Source organism: Rattus rattus, chromosome 1, assembly GCF_011064425.1.
Source record: "Rattus rattus isolate New Zealand chromosome 1, Rrattus_CSIRO_v1, whole genome shotgun sequence".
NCBI lineage: Eukaryota > Metazoa > Chordata > Mammalia > Rodentia > Muridae > Rattus > Rattus rattus.
This window is the reverse complement of record NC_046154.1, coordinates 51,967,932-51,990,363: the sequence shown is the minus strand read 5'-3', so window position 1 is coordinate 51,990,363 and position 22,432 is coordinate 51,967,932. Positions and strand designations below refer to the sequence as shown.

Below are 22,432 nucleotides of genomic sequence, written 5' to 3'. Positions count from 1 at the left end.
CTTGCTGGCTCCTCTTCAGAGCAGCATGGTAGAGGCAACAGGGCATCCTTAGGTGCCGGGGTGTGTGTGTGGTGGTAGCAGGGTCCTTCTTACTCTGAAACTTTTTCATGGAGTGATTAGTAACCAAGCAGAAGTGAGCCGTGTCTGAAATGTTAGTTAGCTCAGAGTTCATTGCGGTGGGGAGTAAGGAAAGAGGACGCACTGGGGTTTTAACTAGTATTTTCTGACTTCTCTCGAGCTGGGACTTTCCAGGTTGATGTAAAACCCAGCTGCTTCCCCATGCTGGGGGCTTCACTGTGTAACTTCTCCAAATCATTCCAGGATTTACACAGAACGTTTTGCAGGGGCTTTGCCTGCCTCTCGGCGTCAGCATCTGTTGCATTGTCTCTTATTCCGTGATGTTTGATGCAACCTGTGGATCTCAAACTCTGTGGTGACATTTTCACTGTGAGGGACGTGAATCTCTAGAGTCACCGAGGTAAAGCAAGGGACTAGCCAGAGGAGAACAAGAGCAGACAATCTTCACATTCCCATTAGTTTGCGTGCCATGTGTGTGCCTAGGGTGGTGGCCTTGTCCGCTGCCTATCTTGCAAAGTTATTAAAAGTGATTGAGACCAGGGATTCTCGGTCCCTCAAGTTTCCACTCCTCCCTGATGGTTGTCCGAGAAAGGAAGCAATGAGAGGTTGAACAGAGCTAACCCTGAAGGGATGCCATGCACTGTTAGCTGAAGCAGAAGCATGCTGCCTCACCTGTTAGCAAGGTCCCCAGTGGGAAGGTGGCAGGCCAAGCAGTTATACAGAGGGTGAATAGGAGAATAGCGTTTTTAAAGAGATCTCTCCACTCGGCTGTTCCCTTCATTGTTGACCAGATGGTTGTCTTGGACGATACTGAGCACAACACCAAGGGTGTAGTGTACATAGTTCAACAACACAACGACAATATATTGTGACCACCAGAGAAAAGTTATCTGGGAAAGTGAGACCAAGTTATGCACAATAAATATTTCACTCTACATTAAAATTAAAATGCTGGAATTATTTGAGAGTTCTGCGTAGCTGGAAATGTCCTCTTTGCTACCACTAAGTAGCCAAATTTGGTAGTATTTTGCTTACTCTTACTGAACAAAGGAGGCTTATCAAAGCTGAATTCGAGAGCTGAAAGGGAGGGTAAAGAAAGCACTTTAGAAAAGGCAGAAGATTGCAAAGCTTTGGACCTGGCGAGTCGTGGTTTAACTTCTGCCAGTCTCCCCTGCTAGCCATTTTATATGAACGTACTTAACTGTCCAGAGACTCAGTTTTACAGTAGAAGAGTGGGTCTCATCTCTCCAGGTTTACTGTACCCAAAGTGCTTAGTAAAGTGCCGGCCAGGAAGTAGGAATCCAGTGGGTGATCCCTACCAACACACCTACTACATTGTTGCAAAACCAAATCTGTGTCCCTACTTGTGTTTCAGAGGTGACCCGAAGGCTATTGTTTACAAAGTCTGAACTTAACTCCAGAGTGCAGATGGCAGAGCCTCTGTCCTGTGAAGGGAGTGTTACTTGGTAACATAGGTGCCAGTCTGTGGAAAAGGTGAAGAATTGCCTGTCTGGTAGGGGGAACACAAATGGCCTTTGGAGTTTTTTACACCTGGACAGGGCAGTGCTTCCTTGTTTATTTATGATTCTCCTTGACCCATCTGGGGGCCTAAAGAAATAGAGAGAATTCAAAGGAGCAGCTGATTTTTCCTGGGCTTCTCCAGGCAGGTGGACAGGAACTGCTCCTGCACCTAACAAAAACAGTCTTTTCCTTTGCCTCTGTTTTCTTGATCCTTGAATATTAGAATACTAGCAATAGGCCAAGTGGAGTTTCAAAATTTCACAGACACTTGCAGCCAGATGAATTAGTGTTTTAAAACTATTTTCTTTTCAAACTTAAAGAAAAAATAAATAAAAACGGCAAGAAGATGGAGCAGGTGAGCAGGAGCCTGAAGGACCAGGGTACGGCTTCTGGTGCTGGGAAGAAGGCCTGGCCCCCTCAGGGAGCAGTCCAAGTTAGACGTTAGGCTTGTCTGCCCTTCCCTCTTAGATTTGTACATGAATGATTGTTTCGAGTTTGGTCACCTCTCCTCACCTGGAAGGATTGTCTTCTCCTTCAGCAAAACGCGTTAGAGCGTGAGTTCAAGTGCCAAAAAACCAGCCTGCTGTTTTGAAAACAGGATGCCTGAGCTCTGCCCAAAAAAAGAGGAACGGAAAGAGAAACAGTATAGAAAGGAAGAAAGCAAACAGCCCCACAGGGATCCCCAGTCCCAGCGCAGCACAAACAGTGACCTCTCTTTCCGACCTTCGCTATGGCTCAGTTCCTGATCTCCTGTCACCAAAGCCAACCCACGTCATCAGAGGAGGATAGGAGGAATGGCACAGCTGCTGTGAGGGTGACTAGAATTTCCTGTCGCCTTCCTGACCGACGCAGTCAGAGAAGTACAGGGTTGCAACAACAGTGACTGAGGAAGGATGGGCCCAGAACAATCAATCCTAGGGAGGTGGGGAGGGACTGGGAAGGGATGGGAGGTGTTCCTGCCCACTTTGGACCCAGAAGCATAGTCTCTCATCCAGGATTTTCAGGTGAAAAAGCATCAAAAGGCTTATTAGTACCTGGTATAGTGAATGTAGAAAGATAAGCATACTGTGTTTTCAAATGCAGCTATATTCAAATGATTAGTCACAGTCCCAGATACCCTCCAAACACCCTGCTTGGGGGAGGAGTGGGAGGCGGGGCACGTTTTTCTTTCTCTATTGGCTTTGCCTGGGACAGATTTGGACCCAGATGATGACATTGGGTGTTCTGAAATTGGAAAGTACAGTCTCGGATACCAACGTTTCCTTTGGACTAAAGAGCTGGAATAGAGTACTGGAGTAAATGTTTGCTGAGGAACCCCCCATTCCAGCTGGGAATGGGAGATAAATGGCACTTTCTTGGGGCATCCTGAAATCACATCCAGATACCATCACTGGAGAAGGGAGCCCTCCTGGCTGCCCAGGCTTATTTTTCCAGCTCTACTCTGAGGACCTGTAGCAGCTAATTGCCTGGGCTCTTGGAAGGGAGGGGCTCAAGTCACTGAATTCTACCAGCCCGAAGGCACTAGTAACCCTGAATGTGTAATGCTGGAAGATAATGGTGACCAAGGCAAGGCGAGTGCTCTAAAGTTGAGGGAGTCAACTCTCTGAACCCCTGAACAACCAATCAGTAACTATGGCAAACACTGGGCCTAACAGAATTGAAAGGAAATAGATCTCATTGGCCAATAGATGCATGGAGCTCTATCAGGAGAAGGGGAGCAGGTTTTTGAAGGATTAATTGATGATAATGGTGAGAGAGGGGATTCCCTTAACACAGAGGGGTCTTTTACTGGTCCCTAGGCTTGAAGGGAGCCTTAGTATGGTTTCCTCCAGCTATGCAGAAGGGCTTCATTAAACCAAAGAAATACATGTGTTCCCTACTAAACCTCACCACGCCTATGGCCAGACTCCTCATTCTCTGCTCACGTGGCTCTTACCCCTCTCCCAAGGGCCTCTGTGTGGATGTGCTCACACACAAGTACACATGCTGAGGCCCCAGGCACAGCCACGAAGCAGCAACACAGGACTGGGGAGAAAGTGGGCAGCGTGGACAAGTAGGCTGTGGCAGAGAGCTCACACAAGCTTGCCTGTGAGACCCTGAGTGGGGAAACAAGTAGAGAGCAGGATATAATCTAAGTTGAGGGAGGCTAAGCTCTAGTTGACCTTCTAGACTGAGGTGAGCCATCTATCAAGTTAGCAGTTTGGGAGATAGCTTAAGTTGTAGTGTTAAGCATTCAGGCTTATGCATGCACCCCGACAAACGTTAGAGATGATCTTGCTCTAAAACATAGAGTGAGCATTGGTTCTGAGCAGCAGGAGGGGAGGTGTGCATTCTCTGACCCAGTTTTCTCTCTTTACTGGCTCAGCTTAAAGTGAAAGAGCATGAACGTAAGCCACGAGTTCGCATTCTAGGTCTACCTTTACTGGGAAGATTTTCCAGAGCAATTGAATCGTTTAAGAATCTTTTCATTTCCTTATTATAAAACAAAGTAGTTGGAATAGATTTTTTTGAGGTTACTTCAGGTCTCGAATTTATGTTGGTGGATAGCCAATGTCTCTCACACAGGGGTAGATGGCTACATGCAGATACTTGGCCTACTAAGTCCTTTACCCATGTTCCTTTGTGAATATACAGACTCTGAAATAGGCAGTGTCTAGGGGTGGTTAAAGTGGCATTTAGCAGAAATAACTTGATTAGCTTGAATAAAATCACCTTGCCTGGAAATATAGTTTATTAGTAGAGTCCTTGCAACCATGCATGGGGCTCTAAGATCCAACCCTAATTAGAACACTGATACTCGTGCGCATGTGCACGCGTGGGCTCTGTCTCTCAAGAGGTTTTAATTCTTAGTGCTGAGGATATGGCCCAATGGTAGTATGCTTGCCTAATACACATGAGGCTTTAGAGCTGATGGGGCTGGAAGAGTATCAGGGATCATGGTCAGGATCCCAACAGGACAATAAAATGGAAGGGTAGAGGTGCTTAGTGATCCTTCACCATGAACTTTGTAACGTTTGGTTGGAGGTCTTATCCTTATTGGCTAGGTCTGGTTCAGATTTCTAATGTGTTTCTTGTCCTCTAACCTAGCCATTAATTTCAGATTCAGTTTGGGCTGAAAAACAGTCCTTCTAACACAGGCAAGTGGGAAACTATCATAGTGATAGTGGATGGCCGCTTAGGAAAATGGAATTGTCAGATGTGTCTGTCAGTGTCAGACACATCCTTGGCTTCTTGGGGGGTGTGTGCAGCTTTCTTTATTTTCCCGAAATTCGCTTAAAATAAAACAGTAAACTTGGCTTTGAAGCTGTGGTCCACTTCTAAATTCCTTTTTACACCAACTAGCCCCCTTCTGCCTCCCTCCCCCAAATAAAAGGACGTCCTTCCCATTGCCTGTAACTTGGCTGTAAAATGGAGCATTCCCACCTCTGTCGAGCTACCTGGGCTGGTTTCAGGGCTTTCTTAGGTCATTCTCTTCAGAGATGAAAGGAAACGTTTAACTCATCAGTCTTATTGTTGTTTAAATCATTCTTCCTGCAGCACAATATAGTCGTATCCTTGAGTGTGATTCGGCCTTTGAAATGCTACTCTTATGAAAGAGTTCCTAGGCTAGCACTTTGTAATAAATGTGATTAGTAGTGTTTTGCTTAACCTACATTATTTCTACATCAGTATGTATGTATAGGAGCCAGTTCCTTTACTGAATTCTGACCCAATACACCCAGGCTTTTGGTTAACTCACTTGCAAGTTCCCTAAGAGAGCAAATATCTCAAACAGAATTTCACCACTGTGTGACTCTGGCCAGCGACAGGAGAACACTATAGCCAGGGAGTCAACTATAAACCTAAACTAGCAGTTTTGAAATATTGCATTGCAGCCAGTTAATGGACTTAGCATTTGGTTTCCACATTTTAGACTTCCCTGCCTTTGCATATTTGATCTTTGAGAATAAGTTCCAGACTTCCCACCCCACCAAGTTCCTTACCATTGTTATCTATGGAAGTAAAGCCAGGGGTGAGGCTCCTTCTTACACAATTCTTCCAAAATATTTAACTTCTAGGTGAAATGGGTTCAGTGGGCAAGGATCAATCACTGTTATGAAAACCAAAATACCCTACCAGAAGACGCCAGGGCGCACCCATTCTGGTCCGTGGGGGTGCACTCCTGTCGGCGTCACGCCAACTCTCACTGTGCTTTCCTGTATAGACTCGCTTTAGCTCTTTTCGGGGACCTACCAGCCTCTTTCTGTCTTGCCCTCTGGCACGTGATGTTTCCCTCAGCCGGTGCCAAACGATTTAGTCTTTAGGAGACTCTGCTGTAACTTTCTTTGTTTGATTTACTTTAAAGTAGCCAAATGCTCCACAAAGAAAGGACTGTTAAGTCACTTAAAAGTGAAGAAGATAGTGAATCTTCTGTTCTTCTGTGCCCGTTTTGGAGAGCACTGATAATCTTCTCTTCTTTACAGAGTAGGGAGTAGCTTATGAAGTAGGGAGTAGCATTTAAAGCTAGAAGCCACGCACATCTGCTCAGCAATTACAATGCATTCCCTTCCAAAAACAATCACAAAGTTAGGAAGGAGGGCTGTGGAAGCCTCAAGCCCTCCCAGACAGAAGTACAGCAAGTTTATTAAGGTAAAACTCACCTTCAAGGTGGACTCACTGTAATCTTCTAACTTCTTAATTTAAAACAGTAAATTTGAATTTTGCCGTTAAGAACCTTACAAGACCACATTGTCCTTTCTTTGCTTTCACTAGACTGTCTACTATTCTAACTTTGAACGAAGATGAAGTCAGAGTAAAACTACCCAGAAGCTTTTAAAAGAGCAACCCAATATATTTTTTTTTAAAAAGTAGATTTCAGAAACGAAGAATTGGCATCTAATACCTTAACAAGAAATTATCACTAAATAAAAATACCTTTCCAACTGAATTAGATTGGCTGTGTGTTACACAGAGGAGCAAGTGAACTAAGTGTTGACCTGGCAACTGATGTCCTTAGTCACTACAGATGGGGACATTTGGTAGATAATTCCCAATTACAGTTTCACACAGCGGTACTAGGCACAATCCTGCAACTTTCAGTCGAGAGGGGAAATTTAAAAGTCCTCTCTATATTTTCCTGACAGAGGAGATGCCACTGTCATGGTAGTGATCTCAGGACGAATGAGGCTCCTTTATTGTACTGTGAATGTGCAAACCCTTGTGATTTCCCAAAGTGCAGGAAACGATATATAATTTGTGGTAGTGGGGGATTGTGTTTATGTGCTTCTGTTACTCTGAGGGAAAAAATAATTTAATTAAATACTATTCATTTGAAGTCACTTTACAGATGAGGAAACATTTTATAAATAAGGCCTATTTTCTTATCAATACAAGGGGACGATCGAATAATTTTAAAAACCTTTAAAATATGAGGTATAATCTCACTGAAAAGTAGTTTTATTGGGGCATGACTTTTCTAGAGTTGGAGGATCATGGGAAGATTATGGTACTAAGGTAGAGGTCTCATTTCAAATCCTATGATAATCCTTATTTCTTCCTTCCCTCTGCTGGGAACTGAAGATGGCAAATTAGAGAGTTTACATACTGGTCAAATAGTCACCAGACTGTGGGTTCTCCCAGCTACTTAGCAAAGTGACTACCCCAGCAAATTGAGATAGAGGTGGGAATCCCAGGTTCACCTCTTCTACCCCTGCAATGTCTCTTTCCAATGAATATCTCAATGTGAAGCTCTTGTGGCTTAACTGAGCTGCCCATTCTTGAGTCCTATTACCTAAACCACAGTAGCATTAGTTCAGTTCTATTGGCAGCTGCTCACTGATAAACAGTGCCAATGCTTATAAGCATTTTGAGTCAGATCAGTCTCACTCAGAGAACATATAGGCTTATTTTTGTCATAAACTGCCCACTGTGGCTCAAGATGAGTTCATTATTTATTAAAATTTAGAATGCTGAGGTAAATACTTTAAACATTTTGTAATAGATGCAAATAAGCAACTATTTTTTATTATTCAAATATTTTTAGAATGAAAATGTAGTTGGAGAAAATAAAGTGACTTGGAGAATTAACTTTACTGGTATAATGTTTATTAAGGAGAGCTATTCCATGCTTAAAAGATTCCTGACAAGATTCCATGACTTCAGCTCTTTTGATAGCTACCATTTCCAACCATTGTTTACATTAAATAATGGGACAGTGGAAGGTGAAACTCCTTTGGATACAGTATGTAAGAAATGAAAAGAAAAATTACAAAGCCCCAAGTGAATAAAACCGTTTGATGTTTAGGCTGCTAGAAAAGAAAAAAAAAGGAAGATTTGAACTAAAAGCTAAAATATTTAAAAGGAGAATACACTGGAAGGAAACGTGATAAAGAACCTAAATGTTCGCTTTAGTATAGGAGAAAAATAGAGACGAGTTACAAAAGACATACTTAAATTTTACTAACTTTGGCTGGTCAACAGGGTGACTTTCAAATTTCCTTTTAACCCTTAGCATCAGAACGTTTGTTAAAACTGTGGCTTAGGAGCTGCAGAACTTTATTAGCACTTGCAGATGAGTAAACTTGGTCTGACTGTAAGCCTCACTTGTCATTTCATTACCCAGAAGACCCCGCTTCCATTCTCGCACAGTCAGGCCCTGTGCTAGGAACCTCTCCTACAATGCACACACCATCTCGCCTGTATTTCTGCTGACCAAGTCTCTTACCGTCCTATCAGATACCATCACAACTAGCCTTTGAGAGACCTGGGATTTGATATTTTTCCAGTGTAGTTTCACGTGTCCACTTGATTATGTGGAGCTGGGAACCTTCTGATAATTCCCTAGTAAATTAAGTGTAAGCCCCTACTCTGGTTAACTTGGTTAACCTGTGGCCTGAAACTGAACAGGCCTGACGCTCCACAAAAGAGCCTGCTACCCTGCCAGCTACAAAGCCCTCCCCTACCCACTGTGATGACTGCTGCTGGCTCCATTCTGGCTTGGATGATTGAGATACAGCCATGGTGACTGATGCACTGGCAATATTTTTCTTGGCCAGGCAAATACATAATTTGTGTTCTTGACAGGATGAGCACCACTGACTTTTTCCCTGCTGGGTTGTAACACTCAGAGTCTGGTTGCACAAAGCTTATTTGCATCTTTCTTAGCGTTGCACGCCCGTGTCCTTGAGACTGTTGCAACAAGGGCTGCCAGTTTTACACTTCAAATGTTTAGTAGTCAGACTCGTTTAATTTCTAAGAATCTGCTTTTTCTTGAACTTGTTAAAGAGATTTTTTGTACTAATATTTTTGTATCATTAAAATACTTTTTATATCATTAAAATCTGGATAAGGGCATTGCCTATGGCATGTTATATGACTAGCAGAGTACATTTTCAAACTGAAAAGGTCATATGTTGCTTTTCAAGGAAAGCTCCAGAGCGTGTTTAGGGTCTGTGTACCTTGGTGTATCTGGGTGTGCTCAGTAGTGAGTGTGAACATGAAGTCTGGAGGTCAATACCAAATGTTTCCTTTATTGTTTCCACCACACACACACACACACACACACACACACACAGAGGATATCTCATTGAACCAAAATGGCAAGCTACTTTGGCTAGAGTGGCTAGCCAATAAATCCCAGATTCATCCTACACCTTTTCCCTCAACCCATGCTAGAGTTACAGACTTGCACTGCCACCCCTGGCTTTTCAGCAGGGAATCCAAAGTCAGATCCTCAGGCTTGGGCAGCAAGCAGTCTATATGCAGAGCCATCTCCCCAGCCCAGTGAAAGCTCTTAACACAGAAAACCGAGATGCTAAAATAGGACTACCTAACCAAAGAGTATGAATCCCCCCGGAGAAATAGATCATTTCTTCTTTTTTCAGTATTGTAAATGTATTTGGTTAAATGAATAAAGCCTGAGTCCTTCCCATGATTGATAGGAGTAACTCAGAAAACAGGCTTCGCTCTTTTCATCCATGCTTCTCATATCTGACCTCAAGACCCAGAACTATGCCCAGAAAACTCTTGAGTCTGCCTCACAGAACACAGGCTATGGGGCAACTTGGGTTCCCAAAGCCCATCTCTTCCCTTAAGGCCTATAGACTCTCTGGGGTGCCACAGTACAGTAGTAAATATGAGACGTGCTGTGTGGGGATGTGTAAATGCACCTTTCCTGTGAGCAGAAATGGGAAATTTGCTATGGGTTATTTGGAAGCTGGCTCATCGATTTGGCATCATTTGGTTTATCATTCTCTCGAATGGACTGCATCCATCTGGACATGAGTCTAAGCCTCATAATGGCTGCTGTTTCACACTCCTTGTCTCTTGGATCAGTCAGCACCACTCTGTCTGTTGCGTGGTACAAGACTGCTTTGCAGTTATTGGGCCATAACCTTCGCACTGGCATTTTGCCGATGCCAGTAGCATATTCAACTAATTCATATGTAACTAGATTGACTTCAACTCTACAAATCTGAGCAGATACATACACTGCACAGAGATCCTTATGTCGGGCAGGCAGTCTGTGGTTATGCCAAGCCTTGGTCAATACTTGGAGAAACCTGAAGTCTCCTAATTAGAAGAAATTGCCTAAATTAAAGAAACATCAATTCATACTACAACTAACATCCTGACTTTTCCAAACAGGCGTTTTTTTTAATGTTATAGCCTCAATATAAACTCATTTCTAATTATGGTTTTCATAATAAATAAGGAGATAAATGCTTCATTTATCTTTCTGGCGATTCTGGTTACACTCCTTAGCCTGGTAAATGTTCTAAATGTCAGTGAGCAAGCCTGCACCTGTGTGAGTAACTCTTGTATCATGTGACCTGCATGACATGGCAGTGCATCACACATGTGGTGGGAATTTCACAGTTACTTAGGCAAGCTACTCTCAACAACAGAAAGAGTTTAGTGGTTAAAGAGCCCAAGAAACTTCCATGAAGCCATGAACCCAAAGCCTGAGATAAAATTCAGAAATAAAACCTAGCTTCAAGCATAAATCCCATGGCGTGGAACACCCACCAGGTCCTAGACACATGCCCTTTCTGGCAGTCCCACTTTAAAGGTAGAAATCCTTGGTCTTTCATGGACTCAGTAACGTGCAGTTTCCTAGAGTAGGCTACAGCATAGCTGTTTATTTCCAGATTAGAGAGAACACTCAGTTGTCTCTATCACATGCTATAGAGGCTACTGACTTCTGTGGTCAGTCTTCTGTGGTCAGTCCTCTTTTGTGTTATTGAAGTCCACTAGCAGGGCGAGCATAAAGTGAACACTCCCTCTTTTCCATGTAAAAGCTAGGTGTCCATCTCTGAAATTGTCTATCTCCCAACAGACCTGTACATACATTGGGGTGAAAGTGTGCATCCATCTGGTCTAAAGTATTGTAGCTATTACAGGAAAGCAATATGCAGAATATATATATATATATATATATATATATATATATATTCTAATGGGATAAAAATTACCTGGGACACTTCTTTTATCTTTTAGAGTTTACAAATATGTCCAGACCTTCAACTTGTGGCAGGTTTTGCAATATCTCAAGGAATTTGGAGTCTGAAAGTGGGAGTCCATTCTTAAAAGGAACTGTACCGCTGGGTGTGGCACTACACACAAGGCTTGAGTTTGTGAGGTAGAGGCAAGAACTTCCTAAGCAACGTTGCAAAATCCTATCTTAAAAAACCAGGGTCTTCGGATGCAGTCCAGTGCTCAAATGTCTGCCATGACTCCTATTTATGGACTAAGATGTTTGGCTGACGTTCTCCTTGTTCTGTGTAGTTGTCTCCAGAGAGCTGGAGGTCGTCAACCAATGGTTTTGTTTTCCACTGGAGAGGATTCAAGACTTAATGATCCATGCATCTGATTCAATGTTTCTATTTTTTAAATATTATAAGATGTAGGATTTCTAGCTGAGAAACTTTTTTTAAAAAAGGTTTTAGTCACCAGCTTTGGAATCATATGAAAATCTTGTGACTTTGGGGGCATAGAAGAGTAATTCAATACTAAGCCTTGACTCCTTAATTCTTTTTCTCAGTTGCTACAATGATTTTGCTCATCTGTTGATTAAAGAGGTCAGCTGTATTTCACTGTTAGGCCATCGCTCAAAAATATGTCAAAATACCCTTGCAGATTAAAAGCAAGAAGGCAGCACATAAAATAGCGTCATCAAGTTCCAAGAATAGTTAGTGGTCTTATATCTCTCAAAAGGTGGGAAGATCTTTATCTAAAAACTAAGATTTGGATTTTTTTATAGTTATCCAGAAGTTCGCATAGGCTTTTACCCTGATGTTAGAACGAGCGTGTAACTTTCTATCTTGTTGTGAGATATTTGGATATGCAATACCTGAACTACACATGTACTCAAAAGGGTTCTATATTTAAAAGAGTATCTTGCATTTTTATCCACCAAATCTAGCAGCTCTCTACTGCAGAAGCATATATATATATATATATATATATATATATATATATATATATATATATATATATATATATATATATATATATGCATGATGCATCATATAATAAACATTATACATACTTAGAGATAGTACATTGTGTAAAATGCTGCGACTGTTAGTTCTGGGAGACATTTGCAGTAATTTTTTTTTGTCTATTAATCATGTCACTGCAGCAGTTTGGAAGGGAATGTGGGTCATGAGAAGTTTCCGTAAAGGTTCTTAAGGGAATTACTGCAGGGTTAGGAAGGGCCACTTCTCAGCATTCAAATAATGTGTGTCACGTTTTCTCCCAAAAAAGGTTTCAGAAACTGTAAAAAGAGATAGTGAATAGTGATAGCAGACAGTGAAGGGACTAAGTAGGGAGAAACTCCCAAAGATTCGGAGAGGTACACAAAGCCTAGTGTCACTGTGGGAATCAACTGTGTACTGCACCCCTCCCGTCCTCCCTTTCCAGTTCTCTGTATGCAAGCACTAATGTGTTGTCCCTACTTGGCCTTTCATATGTCACTTGAGCAAACACTCATCTTCTGGCTGGTGAATAGAACTGGCTTTGTTCATCAGAAATGTCAGCATTTTGTTGCAAAACTGTGATGACAAGATTCAGGCTTGCTCTTCCTTGGATTCTTACCCACCTCATATCCCTACATCCCTGGGCATCTAGGGAGAGAAACGACTTGACCCTCAAGTCCTCACAGAAGAGAGTCTCTCTGACGTGGTTCCTTGAGTGGTGAATATTACCTAACCCCGTGCCCCCAGTCCAGAATTTGCTCCCAGCAGAACCTGTTGGCAGGCACGACCCACCCTGGAACGGTGCTCTCTGGCTCAGCTACTCTGGCAAAGAGGGCATGCGTGGCCATGGGCACAGCCCCTTCTTCCATTCAGTTAATTCACCCTGTGCTATTCCACTTGCCTTTCAAATAAGACAAACATGTCGTTAAAGAAACAGGGCTCGGTGTTTTAAAGAAATGATGGAAAGACAGCAGGGAGGCAGCACAGCGCCTGAGCTATTAAGAACAGTGGAAATTGTGAGTTTCACAAAGGGCTTTTTAAAGAACTACACCATATAGTTGCTCCAGATTTTTTTTTCTGCCTCATTTTTAAAGTCAGACTTAAAAAAATAAAAAATTAGGGACTTTAACATTAACCGTCTCACTCAACTAAAGAAACAGCGACGCAAGAAGTCAATTCATTTTATCCGAGATCTCATATTGCTTGTAGTCCTCTCTCGCTAACCTATGTCACTGCCTCTCCCTTTCTGCCACCATGAGCGTCTCCGGCGTGATCTCCAGAGGGATTTTCAGCCCCTCCGCTTTCCTGATTCTCGGGAATTCTTATAACGTTATGACTAACAAGAGTATTAAATATGAGTCAAAAGTCAGTCCCCAAAAGTCATTGTGACTTTAATGAGTTCGGCAGTTGTTTCAAACTGCAAAAACAGGAAAATCCTACACAATAAGGCGCCTGTCTCACAGCTGGGCTCCTACGTAGATGGCCACCCACAGGAGCAATGACTGGGACTGCCTTCCTCTCTTTGGCACCTTTCCCCCCCCTGCCCTCCTCCCCTACTTCCCCCCTCCGGACCTTAAATTTTTCTCTCACCGACTTCACCAGGTTATCATTGAGAAAAAAGTATCCTTTCAAGTCAAAACTTTTCAATTAAAATACTTTCAATGATTTTAATATTTTTTTAATCATATAGAATCACTGCTAACAAATCCAGATTGGTTTAAAAGTAACCCTTTCACGTGCCTGGCGATAGTCCTTGTGTCCGCTGCATGCCTTTTTTTTTTTTTTTTTTTTTCTGTGAAACATAACTACCAAGATCCTTCCAGTTCACCCTGCTATGTGAAGTCATTAAGAGCTCAGTGCCTGGAGATCTTTGGACTTAAGCTCATCTTTTGAGAAAGAATAGAAAATGAGGATATGTGCCCATCACTTTAAAAAGAGTGGCTCAGAAACTGGAGAAAAAAATTGAACTTATCTGACAAAATATAATTTCAAATATTTGCCAAGTAGCCTCTATTGAAAGAAGTCTGTGTTGAATTTTGGTACACAGAAAACAACATCACACACAGTCTCACTTATCATTTGTAATACTGGGAACATAAAAATTAAATTAAAAACTCACAGATGATTTTTTTTAAAAAAGAATATTCTAGAAAAGTAATATTAAGTCATTTATAAAAATAATAGCTCTTCTCTTTCTAAAACCTAAATGTAATTTCTCAGTAGTGTTTGTAGATCGAGTGTTGGACAGACCCAGCTTTAGGGAGGTGTGGGGAAGTTTGTGTTCTAAGGGTTCATTCACAAACTTTGTTTGTCTGTGTTGAAAAGGGAATTTGACCATTTCCTCTGGGGACATTATTTCTAGGTAGACTCTAACAGGGCTTTCTTGTGAAGACAGATTATTAAAGAAAAATAGGATATGTGTACAGGAGACACGGGAACTCATTTATCTTTGAAATAGCACCTTCCAATTTGTGGATTCTCCACTGCATTTGATGAAGTAAATAAATTCATTCCCTTCCAACCTTGCAAGTCCTTGGGCCATGGTTTCTTTCTGGACCCATTTTACCTTCATATTCAGACAACTAACTGGGTAAGTCGACAGGAAGACTCCAAGAATCTCAGGCTATGAAGGTCTGAATTACAACTATTATGTCTCTCCTTAGCCAGTGGTTTATTCTCGCACACAGAAGCATCTCCATTTCCCTTTCTGCTTACCTCAGCAGTACAGAAAGAGTTTTATTTTCCGAGAGGAGCTAGTTGCTAGTAAATACTGTGCCCAAACTGCCCTAGAATCTACCACACAATCTTGAGAGGTTGGGGTAGAGAGGTGGGTTGGAAGTCTTATGTCTCACTTCTGCTTCACAGAAGAGAGATGTGGTGATGTCACAAGGCCAGTCATAAAGACTAAGAATCATTGTTGAGGCTTGATTGCTGTGCCATGACTACCTGTCGTTTGCCAGAAGCAACTCTCATGTGGGATTCAGATACTGAAAACCCATCTATCCTGAGTTCCTCAACTGTCTGTCAGATGACACCTCAACATATCAATTCCAGTCCTTGCCTTGTCCGGGCACCAGGGCTAGCCCTACCTTTACTAATCAGACTTTGTCTTGTTAGAAGGCCACATCTGCCTTTCTTAGTCCTTCAGAGCCCCCAAACAAGTGGGCCCTTCATAAGTTTTTTTTTGATGAGAGCAATGATTGCCTTAGTCAGTGTGGTGGGGCCCTCCCTTGCTGAGGAAAAACCAGTGGTGGTTGCTAAGCAACATTTAAAAGGTCTAGATTGGTTTCTGATCCTGGATGACCTCCATTTGTATACTTCGCCGTGTGTATTTTATGGTTACCTTATGATGACTTTGGAAAACTTTGTTTTTGGTATGCATTGGCCTGCCCTTAGTAAAAGGATCATAAGAGAATTCATTTGGGCACAGAAAGAAGGGAGATGGTATTCCTCTGTTTATTTGCATGAGTACACTGACTCCTTCTGTAAAGATACAGAGAAGGTGTGTAGTTTACTTAGCCCCATGGTTAAAAACCACCATCCCCTACCACACAGACTGATGGGCCGTGAATCCCTCCAGGATCCTATGACACAGAGAAGCTATATGGAGGAAAGGGGAGGAAAAAAGCATCTTGCCTGCCCTATATGATTCATTTTTGGCCGACTCTCATCTCCAGAACAGAGCAGCTAACCAAAGCCTCCAAGAGTCCTGCTTACCCTCTTCAGACTGTTAACTGAGGCTTAGTCAATGAATCCTAATAGATCTGACTCGTCTGCTAGAAGGGAAGTTGATTAAAATCCTAAACGGACTTTTTGTTTGCTCTTTTGCTTGCTTTTTCCCCAACTGCCTCACCCTGCCATTTCTGGTGTCCCATCAGTGTTTGTTGAAAACACGACAGAATGGTTTGATTGAAGTAGGACAATCCTAGTGGACACCAAAATGTTTGCAAGTAATTTAGAGATACCAAAGGAACCCAATGCCTGGCTATTATATTTGGCTAAATCTTGTACGGGGGGTGGGGGAGGACATGATCATCAGTCTCTAAGCTTTTATGTAAGATTTTTACTACATTTTAAAGTTTGTTACTTTGCTAAAGGCCAGCAGACCAATCAGCACTTACAGAGATGTCTTTTCCAGCTTCTCAGTCTTCAGTAAGTGCTGGTTTTATGGCTTGGAGAGGCCATCGTGACAGGGTTATATCTTAGCATGTCATTTGGAATTTATGAAATTCACCTGGAGTCCAAAAATGCACTGAGGTTCAGTACGTAGTCTACAAAGCAGAACTGACTGACCCAGAGATGTCGGGTCTTGAAAACACACACACGTACACAAGCAGGGATACCCTAAAAAGAGAGTGGTTGTGTCTCTGAGGACAGAGTGTCCGTACAGTGAGCCAACAGGCAGAGACTCGATTCAGTCTGGCTTTACCTCAAAAGGCAGTTCTCTGGGGAAGCAATGGTTTGACCTGAGTCTCAGATGCCTGAAGTGAAGCTATTGTCAGATGCAGGATGCTCATTTGGAAAGGGAATGCCTCACAGGAAAGAGAGCCAATTACAAGTTCAGGCTGTTGCCATGGCGCTTTGCTGATCCTTCAACATGCGATACAGGAACTCCCAGGAAGGCTAGGAATAGGATGTAGGGGAGGTGGGGAGAAATGGAGCCAGCTTGGGCTAGGCATCCCACTGCATCTTCTGTAATGCTGACAAGAAGGGCTGGCAGGGGAGCCAGGAAAGAATGGCATTTTCAGCATGTCCTGGGTTGCTAAAATGAAACTAAAATGATTTAACTCTGGGACATCTCTATCGTGAATTATAAGACGTAACAGCAGTAAAATACCAAATAAGCATAACACCAGATAAATCGTTGTTCGTGCAGCAAATGCTATCTCAGATTTTCTAACGTACTCGGGACCCTACATGGAAAGGTTATGAATTTAATCCGTTTTCTGAATATGATGTAATATGCATATTAATGAACTTACTGAGTGCAGAAAATTGCACGCTGCATATGAAGTACTTTTTGAGCCAAATAAATTAATTCCATCCCCATTCATTCCACCAGGAGAAGAGGCTAAATAGATCAGCACCCAGTTGGTGGGCAAATAATGTTCTAGCTTTTGGAAAACTGGTTTAAAAGGAATTCTTCTATACTGGAAACCAAGTCAGAAAACAGCTACCGTTCTAACCTTTTCCAATAAAAAAAAATGCTCGGCGTCAATTAATCAAACGTAGCATCACTTGGAAGCAATTAGAGAAGCTGAGCGCTGTGTCAGGCTGCATCTGCAGAGGGCTGTCTGCAGAGGAAGAGAGGGTTAAAGAACACCTAGCTGGAACGGGGGAGGGTAGGACCTCAGGTTTACTTAAATATTCATGGGGCTTCCTCCATTTTAATCTTCTCCTTTTAAAAGATGGCTGTTTCCCAGTCAGACAGCTCCCGGGGGAAAGAGGTTCCCTCTTCCCTGGCAGAGTTGAACTAATCTAGGGTGGAAACCCCTCCGGGTATCAGGACTGCTCGTAACTGATGGAGAGCTGCAAGCCGGCCAGCTGAATCCATTTGGACAGGCTCTGCTCCTTCGTACAATTCCTGGTTTCACTACTCTCTTCTGCCTGGAAATAAGCAGGGAGCCCATAGGCTTCTTGCAAGAATAGAGTGTGAACGGAGATGGGCTTGCTGTGGATTAGCAAATACCGCCCATTTGGAAGGCTTTGTCTTTTCTAAGTTTTGGTTCTTTAACCACCGGAGCTGCGGAGGTTTCCTGATCCTCTGGAGGTTTCCTGATCCTCTGGAGACCGCTCGTACAGAACTGAATTCTTTCAAAGGGATTTGTGGATTGTGGCAAGAAGAGCTTCCAAAATGCCTGAGGCAAACTATTTGTTATCTCTATCTTGGGGTTATATCAAGGTGGGTCAATTGGATTGTCTTATGTGTCTCTAATAGAATGTGATCTTTTTATGTCCGTCTGTATTTCGTGGAATAGGCATGAGCGGTGGTTTAATATGTATATATGTTTAACCCACTGGGGCTTCTTATAATGAAATAAGACCTGTTTTCTTGCGTCATATTTTAATGTACTGTAATGTGTTTCAATTCTGGCTCCATTTCAAAAGGATGCTTTCCGCCTCTCTTCATTTTTCTTTTAAACTTTTCACTTAATCTGTTCTCACTGAATACGTTATCACTTCAAACTATATTTTTGGGCATATTTTCAATTTCCTAATTCAAGCGACATTATTCTGGCCTTTATTAAAATTTCCTTTCCCAAGTTTGCAACTTCAAAAGCAATCGGAAAACAATTTTAAGAAATTTTAAGAACTTCTATTTTTTTTCCTACAGTGACATTAGAATGCTTTCAAATTGAGGGGACATTATGACTTGTATTGCAGCTCTCATTACCCTAATGGAATTGGCTCATATAGTCTTTCGGTTTCCTAGAAAGTAATGTTGAAAAATACAGCAATCGTTTGCTCTTTCCTAGCCACTTAATGCATTTTCTTTTCTTTATAAACAGTTCAAAAGGATGCTGAACCGGGAGCTGACACACCTCTCAGAGATGAGCAGATCAGGGAACCAAGTGTCTGAATACATTTCGAACACGTTCTTAGGTAAGATGTTAACAGGAAAACTCACTGAGCTTTTGCAGGGTAAATTTTTACAGCCTACCAAGGGCATCCCGGTGAATTTGAAGTGAGGTTAAGCACAGGAAAAAATAAAAAAGAACCCATCTCAGAGCTAAAGCCATTTCTCGGTAGGAAAACAGCAAGCAAGATAACATTTCTGAAATACAAATGCCCTCTAAGAGAGCAGGTTATGACGGCTGCTTGCATTTACACGGTTTCATATCCTACACCCGTCCCACAGGGGCCTCCAGAACCGCTGAAGGTCTGATACTCTACCCAGCTAAAACATCCAAATCTTCTAGTAACTGGGCTTTGAGACAAAAAGCCTCCCTTTTAGGTATTTTGTAAGGGCCGTGCCATCTCTGCGTGTAGAGTCCTATTCTGGAAATGATTTGACTGTTGCTTGGCAGGGTTATTTCTTAAGGATGAATGCATGTGTACTGCAGGGGTAGGGTTCGTGTCTAAGAGGCCCTGTCTAAGCAGTACCATTGTCTTCTCATTCTGAGTTTTGACTGCTCTCTGCAATTATGTGGACACTACTTAATACAGAGTACTGGCCATAGGATTGCAGGGGTGATCCTCAATGATTCTCAGGGTCTTGTTTGACTCTCAGGAATTTCTTAAATTTTCTTAAAGGGAACTTTTGTATCATGAGCCTACTCTGCCTGTTTTAAAGAGGCCTGCAGAATCAGTGTATATGGACCTCAAAATGTCATGGGAAGCCCTGACATTTGGATTCTTCTCCCTTTGAACTATCCGTGCTTCTGCAGCTCCATTTTTTTCCCCAAGGAGGTGACCCGTTCTTACAGCTGAACATCAAAGCTTTCTTTTTGGCACAGCCCCTTAGTAAATGAGCATTTGCCGTGGTATCTTATGGAGCACAGTATGCCTGCAGCTCTGTTTTAAAAATTGGTTCTATATCTTTCCCTCCAAAGCTGTTTCTCCTAACATGGTATCAACCAGCTTTCTCAGTAACCGCCCATGCAGCAGTGGTCAGTGCAGCAGTGCTGTGCAGCCCTTGGTCATCCAGCAGACCCACGAACTGCAGATTAGCATGCAGAGACCATCCTCCTGGGTCCTGCCCTGTGTGGGTGTCGTCCAGCATCTGCTGTTCCCAGCTCAGTTGCAACAATGTTTCCCAGAGAACAAAGGAGAGGAATTTTCACAGATACTAGTTTTCCACTGTTGGCTGGAATAGAAACAAAGGGAAGCCACAATCACCAATCCTTTTCTTCCCTTGGCTTTCCCCATTATCTCTCAACACAGAAATCCTCCTCACGCTGTCTCAGATTCATACCTTGGTTCATGAAGCATTCAATTATTGTTCATAAGCTGGGAAGTGTTTTCAGGACACTTGACAGGAACTAACAACTGGAGCGAACTCAGTGCTAACTTCCCTCAGTATCAGTATTAGAAGGGTGGTGTGTGTGTGTGTGTGCCCTTGAAAGTGTACTTGGCAAACAAAAGCAGGCCAAGAAACAGAAGGTTCTTAAACACAGAAAAAAAGATCAAGACACATAGGAGGCACCAGGTTCCTCACCTGAAATATGGGAACCCCAGGAGAATTGCAGCCCTTCAGCTCTTTCTGTGAGTCTGTCACAGGCAGCTTCCCTGAGACACACGTGACCCCTCTGAAATAAGCACCAGACTTGCAATTTGGACAATCAAAGCTTGAACTACAGGTGCAGAGCAGGGAACTCTTAGCCCTGTCTTAGGAAGAGGCGGGTGTCCCTGGAGGACCTCAAGGCCTCCCCATAAACTGTCATATCTGTAGTGGTCTTTAAGGGCCTCGTGACACAATTTCCCCATTATACAGGAAACAGAAGTGAAGTAGAGAAGGATGAATAACCAATCTAAAGTCACTTGACTAATATTTTTCAGAGCCAGAATTATTAACTCTTTAGGCTTTTAGAAATAAACACCAGATACCATCCTTTATCGAAATTCATAAGAGCACAAGGAGCGGAATCCTCTTTAAGAGTGTGATGTGGATACTAGCTTAGAAATTTCTTTCTGTAGAAATCAGGATGGTTGGAACTAAAAATGAAGGGTTAACAATTTCTTGGTATATAAAAGGCTTTGTTCTGAAAATAACAGTCATTGCAGAACACACAGAGATGACAATCTCAGTTGACATTATACTTAAAATCAGCATCTCAGCAAGAGCAGGGGAGTGTTAAAACCTGCCCAAGAGAAAGAAAGGGTATCTCCTAACCGACTCATCTGTGAAACTTGTGGGCTTTCCCATCTGAAAAGACAGTGTTTAGGTGGGATGCGGAGAGCCAGGCACTAAGTCATGGACCTATCTAGGCACGTACTAATGGTGCTATTTAATAGTGGATTTCACCCTGCTGGGAAAAGTGGAATTTCAGAAGTAAATTCTAATTTACTAATCTCAGAAGTAAAAAGGGCGTCGGTGCAGACCACAAATATAAAACAAAGCTCTTTGCATGTTATATTAAAAGCTAGTCAGTATTTTTACAGGTAAAGAAAAAAATTTTTAATGTAGTCAACATCCTGCTAGAAATTTTAAAGCTCGAAGGAAAGACATTTAGAATTGTCACGATCACAGGTTCTAGCAAGCAAAATCCATCAAATTGTGCCACTAACGGTGTCTGATTAAGACCAGTTCTCGTTCTCATGTGTGTGTGTGGTTTTTGTTTTTTTGTTTGTTTGTTTGTTTTTTTGTTTTTTTTTTGTTTTTGTTTTGTTTTGTGATTGCTTACATACTTGCTTTGAAGTAGCCCACAGTGTCTAAGGTCCACTGAGGGGTTTTTTTTTGGTTTTTTTTTTTTATGTTTTTTGTTTTCTGCTTTTTTTTTTTTTTTTTTTTGAGTCTCTGATTCAGGTTGTTTCCCTAGGAATCTGGCTAATTGCTTACCAGGGAAGCCTAGTGCTTGTTCCAGAGATTGCGTAGGGGAACACCCATGAATGTCGCCGGTACCCTGGTGTATAATGCCCTTCTTCATTGCCATGTTCCAGGCCCAGCAGTTGTTCTGCTCAATTACTCACTGGTGCAGGGAACCTCTAATTAACCCAAACCAGAAAAGCTGCCAGTCCTACCAGAGATGCTTAAATCTGCAGAGACACTGGGGAACCCAACAACCTTTTAAACCAAATGTGAAGAACAGTGGTTGGGAAAAGCAAGGGCTTTCATTTTAGCAGAAAGTGGTAGCTATGAGCCACGAAGTGACAGAAAGAAGGGGAATTTCAAAGTTAAAATGACATATACTGTCCACACCAGAGACTGGAAAAAGATTTTTAACAGGAACCCTGAGGCCTGGGCTCTGGGCTATTAAATCACTATGTACAAAGGAATTGCAGGATAAATATCCTGTTAACTAGGTTGTCCTTTGAGATTGGGCAAATTGATGACTTCATCTGAGAAATGAGTGTGGGGTTGTTATTTGTTCCCAAATCTAGATCACAGACAGCAGGGACAATTTAGATAGATAGATAGATAGATAGATAGATAGATAGATAGATAGATAGATAGATTGATTTGGGTGTGGCTCATACATTTGTGGGGTTTTTTTTCAGGGCCATTTGACACCAAATACATTCAAAACCCCTAAATTAATTGAAGTGACTAAAATTCTGTAATCAAAAGTTAAAGACTTGTGAGCTCCTAGAGGCCTTTCAGGAACGCTGGTATGAAAAATGCTACAGCCAGGTGAAGGCTAGGCATGGAGCCGGCCCTGTCTTGCTGTACGTGCTTTGCTTTGACGGAATGTCTCCAGGGCTTGTTAGCAGTCAGA

At 42.3% G+C, this 22,432-nt stretch overlaps 1 protein-coding gene and 1 non-coding gene across 4 annotated transcripts in view; both read left to right on the top strand.

Moving 5' to 3' along the window:
- The window catches only part of Pde4b (phosphodiesterase 4B), a 535,922-nt gene that overhangs the window by 500,777 nt on the left and 12,713 nt on the right, over positions 1 to 22,432 (top strand). For 2 of the 3 annotated variants that reach the window (XM_032901648.1, XM_032901656.1), the window contains one exon: positions 18,566 to 18,659. In XM_032901648.1, the coding sequence (XP_032757539.1) occupies positions 18,566 to 18,659 (94 nt within the window). Of the gene's footprint in view, positions 1 to 17,006; positions 17,959 to 18,565; positions 18,660 to 22,432 lie in introns of those variants that run through there. The other variant, XM_032901663.1, reaches the window with a different exon arrangement.
- LOC116890621 lies at positions 6,708 to 6,867 on the top strand. Its single transcript, XR_004386768.1, has one exon. It is a non-coding gene; the product is annotated as a U1 spliceosomal RNA (small nuclear RNA).